Source organism: Megalops cyprinoides, chromosome 14 (genome assembly GCF_013368585.1).
Source record: "Megalops cyprinoides isolate fMegCyp1 chromosome 14, fMegCyp1.pri, whole genome shotgun sequence".
NCBI lineage: Eukaryota > Metazoa > Chordata > Actinopteri > Elopiformes > Megalopidae > Megalops > Megalops cyprinoides.
In genome coordinates, this window is record NC_050596.1 from 1,300,853 (window position 1) to 1,325,066 (window position 24,214).

A 24,214-nucleotide genomic window follows, 5' to 3' on the forward strand; every position below is an offset into this window, starting at 1 on the left:
GGTGTTTGGCAGTCTGTGCATTCACACAACAGAGAGAGTGTAGCTAGATGCAAACTGACTCCACCCACCTGTCTCCCTCCCTCCCAGCACATGTAGGCCACTTCACTCTTTGTTCAAGCAAAGAGAGCTCACTTCAGGCTTTTTGTGATCTGACAGTATTAAACAAAGATATCTGTCTCAATACCTGCCATGTTATAATTGACATGTAATACTTGACTGTGACTGTCTCTCCCTTGGCTTTTCACGTGTCCTGGATTTCTACATGTTTTCAGTCTCTTAAATTATATATATATATATATATATATATATATATATATATATATAATTGTCTGAAATCTTTTGCAGTTGTGTATCACACACTTTAGGAGTTACATATTTACAATGAAGTTAATGAAGCAATGAATTCCTGTACCACCTGCGAGCACTGTAGTGACCTAACTGAAGGACATATGTATTTCATTGATAGTAATTCTTAGCCAGAGACAACATAGGTCTTAATATTAGTACAGCTTTCAAACAAGATAAACATAAATATTTATACCTTTACACTAATGCAGATAAGTGGTACCTGTAAAACATTACAGAATTATTTAATGAAGGTCACATATCAAAAGGTAGATAGATAAGCTGAATAGCACCTGACACATACCTTTAAAAAGGACACCTGCTTAAATGGGGATATATTCAGTGCAGTAACAAACAAAGTGCCATTCAGTAAAGAAATGTGGTGATGTAATGGAATGCTCTGTAATAATGGAAGCGCCAGATGCTCTCAAGGCTTGAAATCCAATTTGCTGTGCCCTGCATCCGATTGGCTTGTGACAGGGAGGAACACAGTGTCTGTTTCTGGAATATAGCTGTCTTTATCCTCACAAAATAGCACCATTTGTAAAACACAGTGAGGGCTGGAGAAATGCTGATCCCACAGCGGTGGGCATGTTATGTCCTCTTCATGCACACCTGGCATCTGCTGATGTGAGTTCGCAAGCTTCCGGCTTTCAGCGTCGTAGGGACAGGTTTCCTGGAACGACACCAGAACTTCCTTTAGGACACAGTGATCGCATGCATTATAGAATTGTTGAGTAATCCTGACAATCACAGCCCCCTGCTGGCTGTTACAGTAAACTGATGTAGCAAATTCTTTGACATGCATTCATGATTAGGATTTTGTATGAGGTACTGAGTGTGGAGGTAATATTGTTTATTGAGTGGTTAAATAAAGCAGGGCTGGAGGCCAGGGATAAAAACAACTGGAACCTGGTGTTAGGTTCTACTTTGTGGAATGGACAGTCGGATGAATGAAATGAGACCGGTCTTGCAGAGATGAGGTTTATTCCCCAGGATCCAAGGTTATGCATCCAAACCGCACCCAAACTAAGACTGCCTAACACTGGGAAAGACAGAGTGTAGAGTGTAGATTACATGAACATCTCGTCATCCTCGATGGTGGCCAGCCAGAAGCTGAAGGAGTTGGTGTAGTAGTTGCAGGTGCCCCGCCCATGGCACTCGATGAAGGGGGCAGAGCGGAATTCCTCTAGGCAAGACCCAGGAGAGGCCAAGGCCTGGCCAGAGCCTTCAGCACCTGCACTAGTGTGCTGCAGAGGGAGAGAGAGAGAGCAAGAGAGGGAGGGAGAGTGAGGGAAGGAGAAGGAGAGGGAGGGATAGAGATCAGAATGGAAAGGGGGGGGGGGATCAAGGAAAGGATTCATCGTCATTGCAACATTAATAGTTAGTTTGATCAGACACCTGCTTCACAAAGCAAAGGCATGGCCACCAATTTTACCAACATCAGTATTAAAAGGCTTACCACAGCAACTACTCCACCAATTACAACTTAAAGTGATGCCATCAGTGTTCGTTCTAACAGTTATTCTCTAAGTACTAGAAGAACAAATATACATGCAACATAAGGCAGTCTCACCATGATGAAGGAGTATCCAATCCACAAGGATTCCCATCCAGAGGGGCACGGTGGGATCACTATGGTCTGGCTGTGGACCGCAATCACCATGGCAGGGGCCTCACAGACAGCACACCTGTCTCATGCGCGCAAACACAGAGAAAGCATACATGCAAACACACAACAATACACATATGCACACAGATCCACATACAGGTACAGACACACAAACACACACAAAAGCACACACAAATGACCATGGTGAAACTGGAAATGAGGATGTATTTGGCACTTTCGGGATTGAAATATCCCCCAGCCTACCAACTTCCTGTCAGAGTGCCCACCCCCTTCTGGGCCCAACCCACCTGCTGATGAAGGACTTGATGCTCTCCCCGGTGACGGGCGCCATGCTCATGGGCATGGGCTCTGGCGAGGTCAGCCAATAGGAGTAGTCATTCCTGGAGGCAAAGTTGCAGACGTTGTTGATATTGCAGAAGAGGAAAGGCATGGGGCTGAACTTCCGCAGGCAGCTCCCTGCAGTTCCTGGTGGGGGGCAGAGCAGACCAGGGGTCAGGACGGGGGAAGATCTCTTCCTCCCAAGGCCCCATGCTATCCACTTCTGTGGAGACTGAGAGAAGACGCCCAGCCTGCTGGGTTGGCCAGCTTGTGTCCCGCTCACTCACCCAGGTCCTGTCCATGTGACCTCTCATTACCCTGGACATACAGGAGGGAGTAGCCATCGTAGATAAGCCTGGTTCCATGGGGGCAGAGGGGGACTTCCACCGACTGGCTGTGGCGGGTGACCAGGAAGCCGTGGTCCATGGAGGCTGGTCCAGGGGGCCCCACCTGACCAGGCATTCCATCAGGCCCTGGGGGTCCCGGGTATCCCCTGGGTCCTGGAGGAGATCAATTTGAGCATGTGTAACACAAAGGGGCTTTTCAGGCGGAGCACTGGGCCAACGGGTGTGTTGCTCACCTGCGGGTCCAACTGGACCAGACTCGCCTTTCCTTCCAGGCTGGCCATGGAACCCAGGCTGCCCCTCCTCTCCCTTCACCCCTGGGCGCCCCGTCACACCTGCAGGGATGGGAGAGCTCTGACAGTGTACTCAAGAGGACATCAGTGTTTTACTGTCACTGATAATGCTGTCACTGATGACACCTGCACCTTATAAATGCCACTGCAGTCACTGCTGCGTGATGTGGGCCTTGGGACCTGAGACATTACCTTGCTGTCCTTTCACTCCAGGGAACCCTTGTGGTCCTGATGGCCCCTGTGGCCCCTGAGGCCCTGGGAAGCCAATGTCCCCTTTGATGAAGGTGTGGGGGCCTGGGGGCCCTGGGAGGCCGACATTACCTGGTTAAAACGAGGTATTAATATCAGTGAGAGTGCAGCAGATGAACTGATATGTCTTAGTCTGAAGGTATTACAGAATATGCATTTTGAATGTGCTGTCACATTTTAAAGTTCTCTTTACACAGCAGTCATTGGGAGGATGCAGGGATGCAAAGATTGCATGGTTTTGATGTGTGCTGAGGATGCATGCAGTGTGGCAGTGGAGTCACAGTACTCCCACTACCAACAAAGTTGTCATTCACTCTGCCCTACCTTTCACTCCAGGGAAGCCTCTGTCTCCTTGCTCTCCCTTGATTCCCATCACTCCAACTTCACCTTTCTCCCCTGGAGAAGAAAGACACACTTTACTCTTCAGTTCCCTTCTAACCTTCACCTTCTTCATCTACATTATCTTTTGTCATGTTCTTCCTCCTCAACACATACATTTACTGTAGCATTGGTCAGCACAAGGTTGGGCCAGGATACACATACTCATTGCTGAGGGAGTCACTACAATTCTGGGTCAGGACACAGACCCCCTCACTGAAGAGTGAGTCATAAAGGGATAGAACAAACACACTCACACATTTTGCATGTCAAGGTCACCAGCAGCACCTACCTTGGAATCCGGGAACACCCTGCTGTCCCATATCACCCTTCTGTCCATTGAATCCTGGCAACCCTTGTGGTCCCTGCAGCACACAAACACACACACACACACACACAAACAGAGGATTCATCTGAATTTGAACGCGGAATATGCAATTCACTTATTTTGTTATTCAAATGTTCTACTGGAATGCCCCAAATACTTCCTGAAACTATATGACACTCTCTGCGAATGTTGAGGAAAAATAATAAAACTCTATTTTTCAATTAGCAAGTACTTCCATATTGATTCAGGCAACCCATTAGTGTCTGAGGGTTGACATTCAGATAAACAAATATTAGGAGAAATCCCTACAACACGGCATTACATCTACACACTGCAATATTCCTAGTGAAGTCAAGCTTGTGTGATCATCCCCATTGCAAATTAAGACAGCCATGTGCATAACAGTGCAAGCCCCAGTTTGTGTTAGGGGTGACGGACAAGGTGGAGACTCACAGGAACTCCGGCCAACCCCTTGTCCCCCTTGTATCCCTGCTGGCCTGGAGGTCCCAGGTAACCTTGTTCTCCTTTCTCTCCCTTGGCCCCTGCAAGTCCTGGAACTCCAGCAGGGCCTGGGGCTCCGGGGGCACCTGAAGGGAGGATGGGATAGCAACAGAGGTCCTCTTTTTAGAGAAGAGAAACAAGTCTTCAGAGCAAGCTGGTTTACACGTACACCTCGGTTAATGAAGATTCTGAAAAAAAATCATGTTAAAACATGTTAACTGTATTCTCTTTATTTTGTTTATTGATCTCTAGTAATCACAGTGAATTATGAAATTATTTTAGTCTCATCATTTTGTCAATAGTTGAGAATGTATCTAGGACTGTGTTTAGCCTGGTCTTGAACACTTTATGTTTGCTTTGACTAGAATTCCTGGTAAGATATTCCATGGATTTATAACTCACTTAAAAAAATCATAGTTTACTAATACATAATAGCAGTACCTTTAACTAAGATCCATCCATGTTCTTGTCAGGACTGCGGCGTCTTAGCCAGTTGTTTTCTTTTCCCTGTCAATGTGCTTTTGTTTTTCCCTGTGTTTCAGCCCTGCCCTGCTCTCCGCCCTGTTGCCGCCCACCAGATTACCTGACTGTTTACACCTGCCTGCCTGCACACCTGCATCCTGTCTCCTCATCAGCCTTGCCCTATTTAGTGAGTACAGAGTACTCTAAATGTGATTTCACAAAGACATTATATAACATTAATATTACCTCAATTGATCTGTGATGATTACTTTTTGTTATGCATCCCAGCATCCTGTTTGCCTTTTTTTCACCTTCAACACAATGTCCAGATCCAGATACTTCTACTCCCAGCTATCACTCCAAGTCTTTTTCATTTCACATGAAAGCTAGTTTTGTACTGCCCATAAAGTAATTCTGCCTTACGCTGTTATTGCTCACTTCCAAACTCTTAGCTTCACCTCCAAGTGTAGTATCATTGGCACTTAACACTTTAGCTCTTTAAGATTTAATACTCAACCACCAAACCGATCTACATCTACTTCATTATCCAAGTTATACATTTTCAAGTAAGTGTATTGTTTGTGGACCCTTTGGTCAGTGTGTGTGTGTGTGTGTGTGTGTGTGTGTGTGTGTGTGTGTGTGACAGAGAGTATAGCTGTTGGACCCACCTTGCTCTCCAGGCTCCCCTGACACTCCTTTGTCTCCTTTGGGCCCCTCCATGGAGGGCCCTGGGAAGCCCCGTTCCCCTGGCTGGCCCTGCTGGCCATAGTCACCGGGAAGGCCTTTCTCTCCCTTAATTCCTGGTATCCCTGGGCTGCCAGGAATGCCTGGGAGGCCATCACTGCCTTTGTCACCTACAGAGACAGATTGGAGGATGAGAATCTTTCCCAAGAAAACACTGACCCTCTGTGCGCTTTTCCCTCATTTCATTTCAATCACCATTTTATTTCTGTTTCCTGTCCTCAATCACTAACATTTTATTTTATGTCTTATTTGTATATTCCTCTGTGACAGCACACACTATCACATGATTTTGGCCTGTGGATGACAGATCTGAGTGTTTCTGTTTCTTTTGTGTCTCACCTTTGCTGCCAGTTGGTCCAGAAGAGCCAGGGAAGCCCCTGCCAGGTAAACCTGTGTAAGAGAAGCGCTGGCTGAGGATTGGAGGCTTGGGCTGAAACGATGGGGGCGGGGAGGGGAAGGTCTCCCCATCTCTACCAAACCCCACCCCCACCCCACAACCCCATCCACCTTCTCACCACCATTTTCTTTCAGAGAACACTATTCCACATGGTAATGTGCACTGGCATTCCTTTCCAAGCTCCTAGGGGCCGCACTCACCCGGGTCTCCCTTCTCTCCTGAGGATCCAGGGATTCCATCCACGCCAGGTTCACCCTTCTCCCCTTGTGGACCAGAGGGGCCTTGGAGTCCAGGTTCACCTGGAGACAGGAACATTCAGCAAAGTGGTCATTTCTGCTGCAGCCTGGAGGCTGTACTTTGGAGCAGTATCACCCTGAAAGCCCTACCTACAAAACAACATTTTTTTCTGCTAACCCTCTTAACTTGAGCAAAGAACGAAAACACATAATAAACAGCTGCGTAACAGCACCTATATTGCTGTATATGTTTGTATATTTCCACAGCTGCTTAGTTCTTGCATAGATGAACATTAATGAACTATAGACATGTGAAGAGATAAAGGCAGAAGCATGCTGTTCCTACACTCCTGCACAGGTGCACAGAGTGACATACACTTTTGTTATTGTGAGAATGTCTTCTGTACCTGGCCGTCCTTGTAGCCCTGGCTCGCCTGGTATTCCAGGTAACCCACTGACTCCTTTCTCACCTGGTTGCCCATGGCTACCTGCAGTAAGACACACGCCTACACTTAGCATGTGAAGAACTACAGGAAGGATAGACTGTAGCCATGTGCATTGCTGCTCCCTGGCAGAGGGGCATGGTGGGACACCTGCCTTGGTAACCCTGTGACCCTGCGTCTCCCTTTAGCCCCGGTTTCCCTGGCAATCCTGGGATGCCCATACCGCCCTTCTGGCCCTTCTCTCCTCGACCTCCTGGATGACCTGGCTGGCCGGTCTGGCCCTGGGGTCCGAGAGACACAGTGCACCTTCAGATTTTCTGAGGCAATTCACTCACATTGTACATACAGCAGACACACACACAAAAGCAGACAGATTCAGACATACAAATGCAAAAGCAGACACTGACACACACAAACAAAATCACATACAAAGCAGGCACACACACACACACGCGCGCGCACGCACACACACACATACAGACAGAGGTACACTCACAAACAGTAGAATGATGCACTGGTATTGCCTCTTGGCTCTCTGTAATAACAGCAGGTGAGGGGGAGTAGGGCCCTACCTTTTCTCCTGGAAGTCCTGGGACCCCGATGCCAGGCAGACCTGCATCACCCTTCTCCCCTTTCACCCCAGTGGATCCTGGGAATCCCGGGTGCCCAGGCGCTCCCACCACTCCTTTAGTACCTTTTGGTCCAGACGAACCTGAAACAGCACACTAAGTGAACTGTGGTCTTTTCCAGAGCCAAATACTTATCACCTCTGAATGAACAAAGTAAGTCTGAGACTGCATTCACCAGGAGAGAAATCAGAGAGTACAGGACAAACAGACACCATGTGGCTGTGCCAGGAACAAGCAGAATCAAGTAAGGTGTCCTTGTGCAGTGTACCTGGCAGGCCCATCTCTCCCATACTGCCCTTCACTCCAGGTGATCCAACGCTTCCTGGCTCTCCAGGCTCACCAGGGTCACCCTTCTGACCTGGAGAAGAGCCATCAAGGCATTCATGTGACTCACTTCGAGCAGATTTTGCATAATCTCAGTGTCTTTTGCAGTGATGGTGTGGCTGAACTGCAGGTGCTTTACCTGGCTGTCCTGGTAATCCTGGCTCTCCGTCCTTTCCTGGCATTCCTGGCACTCCAGGCTGTCCCGGGAAACCTTTCTCACCCGTTTGTCCAGGGTCACCTGTAAGGAAAGATGTGAGCCTTTGATTTGCATTTTTGACTGGATTTATTTTTTCATATACATGCTGTGTGTTCCATGGAAAGACAAGATGTTGCCACTTTGTAGCAACTCATTTCATGGGAATTCCCTTTTTTCCCATTCATCCCTCCTAGAAAAGCGGGGGGGGGGGGTGCTTGACACACAGGATAGTTAACCTGCACTATGAGTTTTTCAAGGATTTCTGGGATCGCATGTACAACACTGTTGTGATCAGTTGAAGATATTTTATCATTGGTGTGATATCTTGCTTTTTCATAGCTGAAGCTGTAGTCATCATTACTGTGTCACATGGTCTTTTGTTTGTACTGTGGGTTCTTCAATAACAACATCGTAGTCTAACTTGAAAGAGATTATTCTTTATCAATGTAACTTCATTCACATTTACAGGAGACACTGTCAGGACACACGCCGTTCACCTACTACTGAACAGTACTCTGTTTGAGTATGTCATAAATTTTTCATATATAACATTAGCTTGTTACTTATTTCGCTGATCATTAATGAACAAGCTAATGTTAGTTAGCCAGCTGTTTTGTCACTGACATAGGTCTATTGCTAGAAAGATCTCTGGCTAGTGTATAGGGGCTCTGATATTACCAGACCGGAACGCAATTTTATTAAAAATCACTGACACGGTGTTTTTTCAGATGAGTTTTAACCAATGGTAGCCTGTTTAGGGCTACGTGCTGGCATGAGAGCACTGTTCTTATCCAACTGGCAACTTTCTGTGAGGTGGTGTCAGGAAGTATTTGCAGGGACTGTATCAGTCGATTACTGCACAATAGGCTAGCATGCATTCAAATAGATGGAGCATGGAAGTAAAACTTGTGAAGGCACAGACACAAACACAACAGAACGGGGGGTGAAAAATAAATGGTGATAGGCTTGGTTAGATGAATGGTAATAACGGACAAACGTTCGTCACAAATTCAAATGAGCCTGGGAGCTGCTTTGCACCGTGTGTTTGAAAAAAATACAGTATGGGACAAAAGGTATTGTCTGATACAGATCCCTCACACAAAACAGCTGTTCAGGCCCTTTGTTATACGTCAACATTGCCGGGAGCTGTGGCCACTGTAACTGCTGCCACTTCATCCATCCAAGACCGCGTGTGCAATCATAAAGTCCGAATTTATAGCGGAACATGACCTGTCTTTCAGGATAGCGCCAGCACTAGCTGACCTGTGCAAAACATCACAGGACAGGACTGCACTCTCCAAACCTAGCGTGTCAAATACACAGGCCAGCTACCTATCCACTCACGACATTGCCTGTCACATTAGTCAATGTTTAGCGCACAAACTGTCAAAACAGATGTTTTCACAGAAAGTCTACGAGTCCACAAACCGCAACATGGACGGAATTTTCAATGTAACTCGAATTCACTTTCACTATCACTCTCACTATCACTTTTGCGGCCCTTGTCATTTCCACTTAATTTTTTCCTCGTTTCCAGAGCTTTCTTCACTGCCAGTAGCTCAAACAATGCTTTGTGGTAGGAAATGGGCGTGTACTTTGACGTGCAAGCCACAAACTGCAGACTGACTGGCTGTTGTCACGATCGAGTAAATGTCCAAAGCTTATCATCGTTATCAACAATAAATCAACAATAAATTTTATCACAATCCCGTTTCAAGATCGTTTTATCGCCCAGCCCTAGCTTCAAGTTAGCTTTTCTTGTTGCTTCCAGCACATTTTTCAGTCTCTCATTATGCTCAGCTTTCGTGCTTCCCCATACTATGATATCATCCATTGATGTGTCCACTCCTTCCAGGTCCTCATAGATCATGTGGATTGTCCTGTGATACACCTCAGGTGCTGAAGCAATGCCAAATGGCAATCGAAGGAATCTATATCTGCCAAACGGACTGTTGACTGTGCACAATTTAGAACTTGGGTCGTCCAGCTTAAGTTGCCAAAATCCTGACGATGCATCTAGCTTGCTGAATTACTTTGCATTCGCAAACTGTGACATTATTTCTTCTCTTGTAGTGAGTGTTCTCTCCTTATTGCTCTATTCAGATTTCGTGGATCCATGCAGACTCTGAGCTTTCCATTCTTTTTGTCCATGGTGATGAAGGAACTCACCCACTCAGTCAGCTCATCAATCTTTTCGATCACTTTCAGGCTTTCCATCCTGTCTAACTCTGCTTTCAGCGGCTTTTGAAGAGCAAATGGCACCTTACGGATTGGATGAATGACTGGTGGCACACTTTTATCCACCCTGATTGTGTGTTCCCCAGGAAGGCAGCCGAGACCCTGGAATAGATCATTACATTCTTTCATGAGTTCATCACACTCTGTATCTCCTTCACTTTCTACAACGTACACTCTCTTTACTAGGTTCAGTCTCACACAGGCAGATAAACCTAGTATGGTCTGCATATCCTTCGGCACCACTATGAATCCAAGTGTATGCTCTCTGTGCTTGTGTGTCACTTTCACCATGCATTTTCCTTTCACAGGTATTGCTGCTCCTGAGTATCCTCTTACTTCCACTTTTGTGTCATGTAGTTTAGGTCTGGGTCTAATTTTCTTGAACTCAGTCTCTGATATCACATTGGCTTGAGCTCCAGTATCCAGTTTCATTGCAATATGTATATCATTCACTTTCAGTGAATCCAGTCCTTTTTTTCTGTTTTGTTTTCTGTCACTACATTCACATAGAATTTCTCTGTGTCACTCTCATCCACTGTATGGACTTTGCTTTGTTGGGTTTGATGTTTACAGCACCAGGCATAATGGTTATTTTTGTTGCAGTTGTTACATGTTTTGCCAAATGCTGGACATTTCTTTTTAGGATGCTGTGTGCCACATCGACCACATGTCTTTCCTTGTCCATCTCTATTCACTGGTTTTGTTCCCTTTATCACCTTGGGGGCGGTGCTCTTCTTTTTTGCTGCTGTGTGAGTCCTTTCTCACTGCATCCACACTGCAGCTTTCACTGAACAGCTCTTTTGCTTGCGTTTTTGCTTTGCGTCTCTGCTGCTCTACACAGTGTTATTGCTCTTTCCAGGTCCAAATCTTGCTCCCTCAATAGCCTCTCCCTTAGACTATTATCTGGAATCCCGCACACAAGCCTGTCCTTTATCAAAGAGTCTGTCAGCCCTCCAAAGTCACACGTCTTGCTTCTGGTCCTCAGCTCGGTCACATATTGATCAATTGTCTCTCCTGTTTTCTGTACACGTGAAAAATCTGTACCTCTCAAACGTCACGTTTCTTTTAGGTATACAGTAAACCTCAAATTTCTCAGTTATTTTATCCAGCTTCGTCTTGTCCTCATCAGCATCAAACGTGAAGTTATTATAAACCTCCAGCGCTTCATCACCCACAACATGCAAGAACACAGACGCTTTCATATTTTCACTTTTCTCATCAGCGCCGATTGCAGCAAGGTGCAACTCAAAATGTTTCTTAAATCTTCTCCAATTTTCAGCCACATTACCTGTCAACTGAAGTTTGGGTGGTGGATGTACTCCTTCCATTTTCACTTTGTTAGGTCCTCTTTCTCCCGCGGTAAGTAGGCTAACGATGTGCTCCGCCAACTTGTTGATGTATTAATTCACTAATTCGCGGTTAATTCGCTGGGTGGCTTACACTGCTAGTATGATCCAACAATGTGGCTAGTCTTCTGTGCTAACTCTGAAGTTTGTTTTTTCTCTTCAAGTCCATCTTCTGGCACCATGTTTTGTTTGTACTGTGGGTTCTTCAATAACAACGCCGTAGTCTAAGTTGAAAGAGATTATTCTTTATCAACGTAACTTCATTCATGTTTACAGGAGACACTGTCAGAACACGTGCCGTTCACCTAAAAAACTAGTGTTAACTCGCATACACAGACAACCCCTCCTCTGTGCATGCTCCATCTGACAGGCACAGAAATGAGAACAAGCAAAGCACCATTTGCTCCTATCATTACACATGGCTGGGTGTTAGCACCCTTTCTCTGATACCTTGGTCTCCAATGTCGCCCTTCTCGCCCTTCATATGCTCCATGTCCACTTCACTCATGTTGCCAGGAGGTCCCTGTAGACCAGGCTCTCCTCTCTCTCCTTTGGGTCCATGATCACCAAATTCACCTCTTGGTCCACTGACACCGCAGTCACCTAGTACAAAGAGAAACAACATCTGGACTGATAACACAGCAGCAGATTGACACTACAACAACCTGATACCACAGACACCAACTGTTACCACAGCAGCAAACTAATACCACAGCATTTAAATGACACCATAGAACCAGACTGATACCACTGCATTCAACTGTCACCAGAGCAGCAGACTGATACCACAATAGCAGACTGATGTGTTGCCATAGATTTCTGAAGATGGGCCAGTACTCACCAATTGGTCCAGGGGCACCAGGATTACCAACAGGACCCTGGTATCCAGGCAATCCTGGGGTCCCCATTACCCCCATCTCTCCCTTGGGGCCTGTAGAGAACATATAAAGGTTTTCTTAATATATATATATATATATATATATATATACAAGCATTTCATGACTGCAGAATTGTCCCAATCAGAGAGGCCAGTGCTCAATATCATTATTACTACTGGTGAGTTTCCTCCTGTCAATCGCACTCAGTTGTTTATCATCCAATCTTTACTAGTGATCATAATAAAGATCTTTCACTGGAGGATACTGCTGTCATGAATTTGTACCTCTGTGAAGGGTCTACTTCCTCTTAAATTGATATCTTCCTGTGAAGATGATGTAATATAATGTAATCTAATATAATCTGATTTGAACTAATGTAATACAATTTGATTTGATCTAATATAAATTTATATGATCTCACCTGATCTGGTCTATCATATTTTAACTTAACCTGTGTGCATGGCCGTAACCGGGAGAGGGGGGGGTAGGGGTGTTATTGATACCGTCGCCTACATAAGCTGTTTTTTAATCAAAGGCATTGTGTGAAATGTTAGCTAGCCTACTAATATGACCTTCATCGTGGCCAGAGTACACATATTTCAGGTTTCACATAATTAACTTTACTCCAGACGCTGTACCAGGTTACTGTTTTGAACGTTTCTTACAGATAATGGCATAACGATCATTGCTTTGTCTTAACGTATGGTGTGCTGCCAGTTCACACACAATCCACCTGCTGCTGCCAATGTGCGTAAATTCCACTTGCTGCTCTCAGTGGAAGTGGAAGTGCTGACCTCATAGCTGGTTACGGGCATGCTTGTGTGTATGCACGCTCACCTTGCGCGCCTCGAAGACCATCTCGTCCTGGTGGGCCTGGTCGCCCTGGCAACCCCTTTGAACCTGGGATCCCCTGCAACCCGACATTACCCTTCTCCCCCTGCGGCCCTGGCATGTCCAAACCCGGGGGACCCGGGTACCCCTTCTCACCTTTCATGCCAGCAGGGCCTGTCAGAAACACCACCATCAAACCATCACCACGAACTCATAGCATTAAGATCACTGAAGGACAGAAAGTGGAAGCTGTGTTCCCAGAAGGAGCTGTCCATTCCAGCCATATGACATGTATTGACACTACGGGATGGAAGAAATGGCACTTGATCATAATATGGAGTGATATAAAGATTGAGGGGAGAGTGTTGAGCAGAGCTGAGGTGAAGGAGGTCTTCACCTCAGGGTATGAGGAGCAGGGTACCAGAGTAGCAGAGTAGGCTCACCAAAGGGACCAGGAAACCCTGGCGGGCCCATCGGTCCCAGTACACCCGGCTCCCCCAGTCCTGGTGGACCAGGTGGCCCCTCAGGGCCATGTCTTCCAGGGAGTCCAGGGTCACCTGAGAACACAAGGGAAAAAAAGACATGAATGAAGTTAGGTGTGCTCTAGGGTCTACACGTATGAGTTTATTGAGGTAACACACACTCTCATCTGAATGACATGGCAGCACATGAATGGTCCTCATTACATTACTATAGGATATTCTATGTGGTATTTTGCCCAATGTCATCATCATTAGCCAAACCATTAATGGTATGATCTGCCTCAAGTTCAGAGGGAAACAGTCTGAAGACTAAACATCATGTAATCACACAGTCAAACAGACTGAAATCCCTGGTTGGGCTTTCCATTATTTGCATGTCTTCAAAAAGGCTTGGAAACTCGGAACATCAATAACATTAATCTGTATTCCTTATGTGGAGCTGGACGTATATGTCGTAACTGCATAAACAAACTTTATTCATGTCTGTGATTCTCTTCATATGAACCCAATTTCAGTGCCCTTTAGAAAGAAGTGTTCTCTGAAGTCATCTGGAAATGATCCATCTGAATGAAAAAGCTATTGCATATATCAAATACACTTGCTTAACTGCCCTAGACACAAGTTAGCGAACCCATAAAAACACTGATGCAGACTGTCAATTTGACACAATGAAACCAGAGCTGTTTGACTGTGGTCCTGATAACATTGTCGGAGGCTTAAAGTACCTTTAATTCCCTGGGCTCCAGGAGGTCCTGTTTGCCCCTCGCGTCCCGGAATCCCAGGAGGCCCCATACTGCCCTTCTCTCCAGGGAACCCAGTGACCCCCTCTGGCCCCATGGACCCCTTTGGTCCTGGCAGTCCTCTTCCTGGTTCACCCTGAAGCACATGGAACAGACTGATGGATGCAAGCACTAAGCTGCAGGGTATGTTCAACATGCATGCTGGAAAAAGTGAAAGGCCTCCAGTGGTGAAGCATAGCTGTCATTCATGTTTTTGCTGTTTTCTCATATCCAAACAGGTACCTTTCGCCCAGGTGCACCTGGACGTCCAGAAAAACCATCCTGTCCAGGTTGTCCTGGGTCTCCAGGTAGCCCTGGGGGCCCTGGAATACCTGGATGCCCTGAAGAATTTTAGAGACAAAAGCACAGTAGAACACTTTAATTCTTTGGCCTCACCAATACCAACATAAAATGTAATACATCACATTCCTGTGAAGGATTTGAATTTACTGTGTGGTGGTTAAAGACTATTTTGGAGATGTACCTTTGGGCCCAGGGATGCCAGGAGGTCCAAATCCTGGGAGGCCTGGGTCACCTTTTTGTCCAGGGACACCTCGTGTACCAGGATCACCTTGGGGGCCTCGGTCACCTGGAGAGGAGCAACAGCAGAGCAGCATCAAAGACCTGGAGTTCTCTAACTCCACTTTACAGAAGTAAAGGGAACCATCTGCAGCCCCACCCATTAGGGCGTGTATGGCAGGGACACACAGGGACAGACACAGGAACAGAGACAGGTACAGTAAAAAGCACAGACACAGGCACAAACACAGGTACAGAGACAAGTACAAACACAAACACACAGAGGCAGGCACAGACATAGGGAAAAACACAGGGACAGAGCCAGGTACAGACACAGGCACAAAGACAGGTACAGAGCAGGGTTTTGGTTATCCAGTAATTACCGGTTTTTGCTTGGTAAAATGTATAAAAAACCGATAAATTAAAACCTTGCCGGTCAAAATGTCTGGTAACGTAGCTATAACGAAGGCTATCCCTAAACAGGACATTTGGGCTACACTGGCTGAAATTGCCTGTGTCCTGCCAGTGTCAAGCGTGCCACCAGAGAGGGGCTTCTCTCTGCAGAATTGAATTAAGACGGCGCCGCAAAGTTGTCTGGAGGAGGAGAGAGTGACACGGCTTATGCACATTGCAAGCTGCAAAGACACATTGGACACGTTTGATTTCAAGTCGGCAGCAGAGGACCTTGCCACAATGAAAAAAAGGAGAAAATAAAATGTTACCTGGTAGCCTATAGGCTACATTTGATGCCATCTTTTTTTTTAAAACAGGCTACAGATGTTACAGGTTACCGATGTTTCATAACAACATAACTACATTTTAGCAGCTAATGTTGAGGTTTTGCTCAATCATTACTGTTCCTTTTGCTTAATCGTTACTGTTCATTAAATAGTCAAACTGATTTGAGGTCGTTGTCATTTTTTTATCAACCTCGGTGTACATTATATTTGCCTTTGTAACATAGTCTGTTATTGAAACGTGACCAGTAAGTTTCAAATTTGTCCGGTAAAATAAATTCTTTCCGGACACCGGACCGGCAAGAAAAAATCCTAGCGCAAACCCTGGTACAGAGACAGGCATAGACACAGGGAAAGACACAAGACAGAGACAGGTACAGGGATAGAGACAGGCACAGACACAGGGACACAGATAGGCACAGACACAGGGACAGAGGCAGGTACAGACACAGGGACACAGACACTGAGACAGAGACAGGTACAGACACAGGGACAGCGAAAGGCACTGACACAGAGAACCCTTGTGTTTCTGCAGTCCTTTGTCTGTCAGTCACCCAGATGAGTGCAGTGTGGATATAGAACTCAGACTCCACTGTTACAGCTCTTTCTTCCATCGGACCAGTTCTTTTATAACATTACACTGAACACTTGCTTTTATAGATTTCAAGGAAACACTAGAGTGGTATTTCACTTTTGCTGTAATTTATTCCCTATTATGTACAATTGTAGGCTTGTTTGGAAAACAACAAAACTATCGCCAAAGCAGGTGAATCCTTACAGCTAGGCCTTCTCATAATTTATGGACATGCCTACTTCTTTTTTCTCACAGGGCTACACAGATTCCCCTGCTGGTGAGTGAGTCCATTGCACCCACTTACAAAAAAGTAACAACATCCTTAAAAACCCAGAGTGCTCACCTTGAAGCCCTGGCCTTCCCACCTCTCCTCGGGGTCCAGGCACACCTTGTGGCCCAGGTGAGCTAACGCCTTTCCCAGGTTCACCTTTGGGTCCTGAACAGGAGTGAGACAGGTGTCAAACCAACACCTACACCTATGCATCATGGGAAACTAGGGCAATGGAATATCCTTCAATGTGATATCCTGTGAATTTCAACATATGGGACACAAATTGGCAAAAACAAACATGAAGGCAAGCACAACAGATTTGCCTGCTTATTTCCATAATTTAAGAGGTAATTCTCAAAGCAGATGCTTTTATTAGGGTGAATCAATGTGATAGCTGGGCAGCGGACCCACCTACAGCCCCCGGAGCTCCAGGAAGTCCAGGCCTCCCCTGGCTGCCCTTCTCCCCTGGCTCGCCAGGGCGCCCATACCCTGGGATGCCTGGACGACCCCTCTCTCCTGGGTGTCCTATCAAACCTGGGTCCCCATCTCGGCCCCGCTCTCCTTTGATACCCACAGTGGCCTGAAAGAGTTGAATAACACAGGCTGAACATGGGAGTCATTTAGACAGCAAACTGAGGTACAGGAGACACACAGGTAAATGCTGTTAGTTATTTCAGTTTTCACAGAGACATGAAAGGACCAGATGAGTGACTAATGCATACCTTCTTTTCTTAAAAAAGGTGGTGACGGGGCTCCCGAGTGGCTTAGTCAGTAAAAGCACTTGTTCCGAGTGTAGACTGAACGCTACGGCTCGGGTTCGATCCCGACTGTGTCACTAGCCGACAGTGCCCGGAGCTCACAGGCGGAACACATTGGCTTCATTCCGCCGGGGATAGGGGTGGGTACGTCGGCAGGGGCTTTGGTCCCATTAGCAACAGCGACCCCTGCTGGTCGATCGGACGCCTGTGGTCCACGTGCCAAAGCTGCATATGAAAGCTTTCCTTCGACTCATCTCTGTGCTAGCTTAGCTTGTGGACCGCAGTGTGAAAAGAAGCAGTGGCTGACATCACGTGTCTTGGAGGAGGGCATGTGCTTGTCCACGCTCTCCCGGATTGACAGTGGGGGTTGTGCAATGGGACCGAACATCAAGGACAAATTAGGCATTCCAAAAATTCTGGGAATTGGCCATTCCAAATTGGGGAGAAAATGGAAAAATGGAAAAAAAAGGTGGTGACGATATGGCTAATGTCATCCTTGATTGACTATGGCAATCAATATAGTTATTAGGAAAACAGTTAAGTGTACTGTTGGGGTTATAGCTGTAGTCCTGTTTAGTCCAGGCTGTTCGCTGCAGTACTGACTGCTGTATTAGTGGCTGAGTAGCAGCTGTTGTGGCTGCAGTTGTGGGCTGTGGTTGCAGTGGCTGTTTTTTCTGCAATAGTGATTGTTGTTGCTGTAATTGTGGGCTGTGGTTGCAGCTGTGGCTGTTGTATTAGCAGCTTTGGTTGCAGTAGAGACTCTGGTTTTGGTTAAGGTTGAATAGCTGGTTATCTGCACTCACAGGTTCTCCTTTGGCTCCTGGCAGGCCTGGTAGGCCATCTCTACCTGGGAGGCCATCCAGACCCGGCAGCCCATTCCTGCCAGCGTTGCCAGGCATGCCCTTCTCTCCCTTCAGGCCTGGTGCCACGTAAACATCTCCCGGCTCACCGTGGGCACCAGGAGCACCCATAAGCCCTGGGGTCCCAGCAGTACCCTGCAGAGAAAAACACAGCTCCTGTGAGTAAGGCAACTCCACTCGCTCCTCACCAATGGCTGATGAACATGGTCGACGGCCTCAAAACCTGGTCACAGTCAGTTATGCACGCTCACCGGGGTCCCGGGAGGGCCGGCAGGTCCTGGTAAACCCTTTTCTCCTTTTCTCCCCGCAAATCCAGGGAAACCTGCCAACAAAACAAATCTAATTACCACAGGAGAAGCATGCATGTATGCTCACACTTACATGATGTGAGGCAGAGGGCCTGCATTAATGAGGGTGGCACAGTTGCCAGGGAGTGGCCTTATAACCCCAAAACTACATGCCTGAACCCAGGTGGACCCACACACCCTTCAGTAAGGAAGTTACCAGCAAGTAGGTTATACACCATTGTGTAAAAAACTAACATAAAAGTGTAAGCTATGTAAATCACCCTGAATAAGGGAACCCACCAGTCAAACCATTGTGAGTGCTTGTTCAAATGCTGTTACCCACAAACATTAGTTAATGTGTGCTGCATATCAACATTTATCCATGAAGTGATGCTGGTCCATTATAGGGCCATTGCTTGAATGCCTCAGGTACACAGAGGGAAAATATAAAAGTAAATGTAAAATTTGTTCATTATTAAATTATTGTTATTGGTTACATTTATTTGTTTATTTATTTATTTATTTGAATACTGTTTTGGCAATATGAATGTGTGCAGTAAAGCATGTTGAATTGAACTGAATTGAACTGAACTGAACTGAACTGAATTGGAAATGTGTGTGATTTGTAAGGTGTTCAGCTCTATATGTGTGCTGGAGTGGACACTGACCCAGTGGTGCCCATGGCAGCTAAAGGCATGCAACTCAGTATTCTGCAGAGCTGGAGCATGCTAGTGCTGCAGAGGGATGCTCTGTGATGCCCATAATGAGGCAGACCCACCCCATTCCTCCCCTCACCTTGCACCCCCTTTGGCCCACGGGGTCCAGGGGGTCCGGGCCGTCCAGATGCCTCACAGTGCACGCAGGTGTCTCCTTTGTTACCTGACATAAGCGATGCAGAGGTAAAGAGTGAGACAGGACCCATGCTAAAGAGCCATGAAGACAAAGTGACAAAGTCACAGTTCATGCATCAGAGTTTACATGACTGAAGGGTAGGTTTTTGAAAAAGCAAAAACTACACTCAGCATGCAGAATTCAGAAATTCCACATTATTTTAACTTCCTTTCTGTCTGAAGTTTTGAAGTTTCGAAGAGAACACAGACATGGGTTTATGTATTCGCGGTCAAGAGTCCTTACAGTGATCAAACACTCAGTTTATAGGTAGAGTGGTGACTCTGACTACTGCTTGCGTGGGCACTGAGACAGAGGGGGAAAGGCTGTGGTGACAGGGGCAGGATTTGGCATGCTTGTTCGACATCTTCCTCAGACCCTTTTGTCCCTCTTCTCCAGTGAGTCCTGGGGGCCCTGGTGGCCCAGGAGGCCCTCTGTCTATGTTGCACTCCCTGTCGCCTATGGAAACAGCAAGCAGGCACAGGTAAGAGCAGGTTAATGAAGCAGTGGCCTGTAAACGTAACACACCTGTACGTTCAGAACCTATGGAAACATGTACTCCACTCAAGTGAAATTCAGGTACAGTGGATGAGAGACTGGGCTTACAGTAGGACTGTTACATATTTGATCCTCTGGAGGGCACTGCAGTCCTTCCATTGAACAGGGTACTTAACCTGAACTGAATTAATGACTGTATATTCCTCAGTTTAAATGGATGAGATGGAATTTGCTGTTGATGAGGGTATCTGCCAAGCAAATATGTAATATCATTTTAGTGTTTGCTAAGGCCATGTCATGGAATGCTGCACTGTTTACTGGTAAATTTAGGACACCATTAATGTTTCATTAGTATTTTAAGGCCTGGCTCACCTGCCTAATATAACTTGTTAATATTTCTGTGCCTGTGAATATGAGTATGACCAGCTTGGTTTCACCTTAAAATGAGACTATTTTAGAAAAAGATAAACACTGAGATCAAGCCACTATGATGTCTGATACATCTATTGTACATAACCATCCACTGTACATAGCACTGGATGTGCATAATACCAAGACAAAACTGATTACTCAAGACTGAGGCCCAGTGAAGTAATTTTCAAGATCTGGTCCAAGGATTCTATACATGCTTCCACTTCTCATGGAAAACATCTACCTGGAGGTCCAGGTGGCCCCGGAGGTCCCGGAAGCCCATCTTTGCCACTCAGTCCAGGTAGTGACACACCCGCTGCGCCCTTGTCTCCCTTCTGGCCAGATTCCCCTGGGTACCCCCTATCTCCAGGGGGACCCTCAATGTTCCTGCCTGGAGACAAACCATGGGGAACACTGGGGTGATGGACTAACAAGGGGCTACGGCAAGGCTGGGACGTATTAGAGGACATCCACTGATTGGACATCAAAGCAAGGACTGAATGAAGTTACTCACCTGGAAGACCCGGATCTCCTTGAATACCAGGGAAACCTGAAAGACAAGGAAAGATGCTTAGTTATGCTGGGCATATATTTTGCATTATATTTGCATATGAATACAGAAAATTATAAAAGTGAAGCAGATTGGGCACCCTGGGATGGGAGAAGTACGGCAGGGGAAAGCATGAGGGATGCCATGGTGCGTGAAGCGCATGGGCGTGCTTCCCAAAGGGGAGGGCAGTATGACAGAGTGCTGTCACTGTGGTTGAGTAAGCGCTCTGACTACCATACCAACAAGCCTGGCTCTTTGGTGTTGCGGTCAAAGTCTTATGTTTGGTACCCCATAGACCCGGGTTCGAGGCCAGGTGGGGTGACTGCTCCCACCCTTCGCTACACAGATATTATGGGACATCTGTGAAAGATCCCCTCCAGAGCGAATGAGGACCTCATCGCTCCAGCACCACTAACTACAGTGTGTAAGAGCTCCCAAACAGTAACAATAAAAGAGCTCCCAATAACTTCTAAGCAACTGAGGCCTGAGCTGGAGCTAAAACATAGGTAAGTGGTAAGCTCTAAGTCCCAGATTTCAGGGGCCCCCAGTAGGAGACTGAGAGCGCTGTTAACGGCAGTGACTGTGCTCATACCTTGCTCCCCCTGTAAGCCTGGGAGACCAGGGGGCCCAGGGGGACCAGGTGGCCCGCCACCCTGTTAAAAATCAGTTTCAGTGTTATATGATAAGCCATAATCAATCTCACAGTCTACACAATCAAATCCGTAATTTCTATATCTGTTCAAAACACAATGCTGTAATATCCAGTACAGTGGGAAATCCCCCTTCCTGCTGTACAGCTGGAAGCAGACTAGCCATAGCTAGCCATAGATAAGACGTGCAAGCTGCCATCTTATCATCCACAACCAGGCACATCACATCACACAGGTCTGGTCAGTAATGGCGACCTACCCATTCTCTCGAAGCAAAGGAGGGGGATCACACTAAATGGTATCAGTGGCAGAGCTCGGACTGATTTTCACTTTTTGTGCTTAACTTTCGTGAAATAAAGCACAGCAGTCAGCAACGGTGGCGTGCTACACAGTTTACCTCCTTGACTTTTAGCTTGAGTAGAACCTGAAGTAAGTGAGCCAGGCATTGAAAATTAGGTAAAGTTTCGCATCAGAAGCAAAGCACTATACATAATATTAAAATGTCCCAAATTAAGGTATTTGTCAATCTATTTTTAACTGTACCTATGCAGAACAAGGTGTTGCCCTATGCATTTGTATTAAGAATAGTACTTACATGGCCTGGTGGTCCCTGTTCTCCTTTTTCACCCTACAAACAAAAGTAAAAATCAGATTGCATTGTTTTTTCAACAGTGCAGACACAGGAACTATATTCAATCTCCTCTGAGAAGCTTTTTAAAATAGGCTTGTAGAGATAATACATGGAGGAAGCAACAGCCAAATGTTTCTACACTCACAACAGGAATTACTGCTTGTGTGCCTCTGAACCTTTGTTAGGCAGATTTTTGAACTATTTTTACTGTTGAGGGGAACAACTGTGAAACTTTCTTGTTTGTAAATCTACACAGATTTACAGTTTGAAACACAATGGTAGAATTTTAACTTTTAAATATATGAAAAATGCCTTGGACATATCCATAAATTCCAGCTTTGTCATGTTAAATAATACAACATAAGCAGAATGTAGGCAATGACCACAGGTCAGAGCAGGTGGGGGAGGGAGTTACCGGTCGTCCGTTGTAGCCAGGTAAGCCAGGAAAGCCTTTCTCCCCCTGTTCAAAGGAAAGGTATTTACATGGTCAGGGTCTGACATCACATGTCAAAAGTGTGATGATAACAGGAACAACATGAACACAGACACAAAATTAATTAGCACTCTTGCACTAAATATTATGGCTTTTCAAGTGCAATCATGTATTCTTTGACTCAGTCCTTGTTTGATGTTTCCAATAACTTGACTGTGGAGAGTTCAAAAAAGAACCTACTTTACTGCTGTTCTCTCCATCCTTTCCTGCTTTGCCCTGAAATTCAAAGGAAAACAAAGTACTGTTAACAAACTTTTAATCTACAGCTGTTCTGCTACTGAGCCATTACAATGGCTCAGTAGCAGAACATTTATTGGTCAAGACAGAAAAGATGTTTTTCTCCAACAATTATATGGATGCACATGAATATGATGCATAACATATCTATGTGATAACAGATCTCTCTGAATGTGGTTGATTACTCTCTCTGTTTTTGATGTCAGCTGATCACAGATCTCCGTGCATGATGTCAGCTGATCACAGATCTCTGTGCATGATATCAGCTGATTACATCTGATCCTGATACCTGATGTGAAGTGTATAAAGTGAACATCTGTCACTCACTCTGGGGCCTGGCGGTCCAGGTTCACCTTTGACCCCATTCTGGTATGGCACACAGTAACCCTGCAAAGAAAGACAGAAAATGAAGTCATGTGACGGGATGCAGACATTACCCTATTATTTAGACACCCCTCAGAGAATGCAAGTAAAAACTCACTTTATCTCCTTTCTCTCCTTGTGCTCCTGTCTCACCCTGCAACAGAGAACAGAAAGTCTGCCAAGCAGCAGTGTATGGCTCTATCCATGGGGAGACATCAGGTCTACTTTTCACTTCTGTTTTGAGTTTGAGGGCTCCTTCATTTTATTTGTAGTTCTATATGACTATAAGAGTTCTGTCTCTGTTTTCCATTCCCACTTTGAACAGACACTGTAGGTGCCCTTATCAAAAGGGCAGAATGGAGCCATCCTTATCATGTAATGTTATATTTGCTGCCATGTCGTTGCCATATGGAGTTTCAGATAATTGATTTAGCAGCCCAGTACCTGAGGTCCTGGTACGAAATGACTGGTCGAGGGCTGCTCTGATTCCTGAGAGGGGCGTCCAGGAGGTCCAGGAGGTCCCCTTATTCCTGGACTCCCCTGTTAGACAAAAAAATCTCATGAATTAAGACAGTACAAGAGACATTAATCAGAAATCTAACTGGCTCATCGAAAGATGGACTCACCTTTTCTCCCTTTTCACCTAGGAAAGTTAGCCTGTCACCCTAAAGTGAAAAAGACAACTTCCTGTAATGTACACAGGGAACATGGGCTTTGCTCAATTACAGGCCCTCTGTGAAATACCCTACTGAACTTTGCACTGATTGTGTATCAAGAGGCAGGTAAATTAGCACCAGACCAAAGAATCAATGTTAAAGCCTACCTTCTCTCCAGGTGGGCCAGGAGGACCAGGCAAACCCTGTGGGAATAAAATGACAAACAGTAAATTTGTGAAGAATCAACAGACCAATAACAGCACTGAGGATCCCCTGTGCCTGGGCTGCTCTGTGAGGCTGAGCAGTGCTCACACAACACATAATTTATAACAGGACACTGCAAACACCAGAACAGGCTAGAAATAAGACCATGTTTTAACCACTGAGCATCCAGCAGAACAGGTGCATATGCAAGTGGACAGCATATGAAATGCAGGCCATGTACTGTAAGGCTCCC

The 24,214-nt window shown here is 45.9% G+C and overlaps 1 protein-coding gene across 1 annotated transcript in view; it reads right to left on the bottom strand.

Moving 5' to 3' along the window:
* Positions 1 to 324: 324 nt before the first annotated feature.
* The window catches only part of LOC118788996 (collagen alpha-1(IV) chain-like), an 89,395-nt gene continuing 65,505 nt past the window's right edge, over positions 325 to 24,214 (bottom strand). Inside the window, exons 11-52 of the mRNA XM_036545257.1 lie at positions 23,925 to 23,960; positions 23,728 to 23,766; positions 23,546 to 23,641; positions 23,220 to 23,255; positions 23,066 to 23,125; positions 22,682 to 22,717; positions 22,424 to 22,468; positions 21,973 to 22,005; positions 21,320 to 21,380; positions 20,692 to 20,727; positions 20,422 to 20,568; positions 19,647 to 19,727; positions 19,176 to 19,259; positions 18,345 to 18,415; positions 18,037 to 18,228; positions 16,887 to 17,055; positions 16,548 to 16,640; positions 14,859 to 14,963; positions 14,618 to 14,715; positions 14,321 to 14,471; positions 13,557 to 13,670; positions 13,120 to 13,287; positions 12,246 to 12,335; positions 11,855 to 12,007; positions 7,764 to 7,862; positions 7,569 to 7,658; positions 7,244 to 7,383; positions 6,822 to 6,952; positions 6,636 to 6,712; positions 6,193 to 6,291; positions 5,935 to 5,985; positions 5,520 to 5,705; positions 4,342 to 4,475; positions 3,853 to 3,925; positions 3,507 to 3,578; positions 3,126 to 3,254; positions 2,877 to 2,975; positions 2,584 to 2,796; positions 2,266 to 2,443; positions 1,922 to 2,036; positions 1,423 to 1,595; positions 325 to 1,021 (exon numbers count right to left, since the gene is read on the bottom strand). Coding sequence (XP_036401150.1) covers positions 940 to 1,021; positions 1,423 to 1,595; positions 1,922 to 2,036; positions 2,266 to 2,443; positions 2,584 to 2,796; positions 2,877 to 2,975; positions 3,126 to 3,254; positions 3,507 to 3,578; positions 3,853 to 3,925; positions 4,342 to 4,475; positions 5,520 to 5,705; positions 5,935 to 5,985; positions 6,193 to 6,291; positions 6,636 to 6,712; positions 6,822 to 6,952; positions 7,244 to 7,383; positions 7,569 to 7,658; positions 7,764 to 7,862; positions 11,855 to 12,007; positions 12,246 to 12,335; positions 13,120 to 13,287; positions 13,557 to 13,670; positions 14,321 to 14,471; positions 14,618 to 14,715; positions 14,859 to 14,963; positions 16,548 to 16,640; positions 16,887 to 17,055; positions 18,037 to 18,228; positions 18,345 to 18,415; positions 19,176 to 19,259; positions 19,647 to 19,727; positions 20,422 to 20,568; positions 20,692 to 20,727; positions 21,320 to 21,380; positions 21,973 to 22,005; positions 22,424 to 22,468; positions 22,682 to 22,717; positions 23,066 to 23,125; positions 23,220 to 23,255; positions 23,546 to 23,641; positions 23,728 to 23,766; positions 23,925 to 23,960 — 4,335 coding nt within the window. The 3' untranslated portion in view covers positions 325 to 939. The remainder of the gene's footprint in view (positions 1,022 to 1,422; positions 1,596 to 1,921; positions 2,037 to 2,265; positions 2,444 to 2,583; positions 2,797 to 2,876; positions 2,976 to 3,125; positions 3,255 to 3,506; positions 3,579 to 3,852; positions 3,926 to 4,341; positions 4,476 to 5,519; positions 5,706 to 5,934; positions 5,986 to 6,192; positions 6,292 to 6,635; positions 6,713 to 6,821; positions 6,953 to 7,243; positions 7,384 to 7,568; positions 7,659 to 7,763; positions 7,863 to 11,854; positions 12,008 to 12,245; positions 12,336 to 13,119; positions 13,288 to 13,556; positions 13,671 to 14,320; positions 14,472 to 14,617; positions 14,716 to 14,858; positions 14,964 to 16,547; positions 16,641 to 16,886; positions 17,056 to 18,036; positions 18,229 to 18,344; positions 18,416 to 19,175; positions 19,260 to 19,646; positions 19,728 to 20,421; positions 20,569 to 20,691; positions 20,728 to 21,319; positions 21,381 to 21,972; positions 22,006 to 22,423; positions 22,469 to 22,681; positions 22,718 to 23,065; positions 23,126 to 23,219; positions 23,256 to 23,545; positions 23,642 to 23,727; positions 23,767 to 23,924; positions 23,961 to 24,214) is intronic.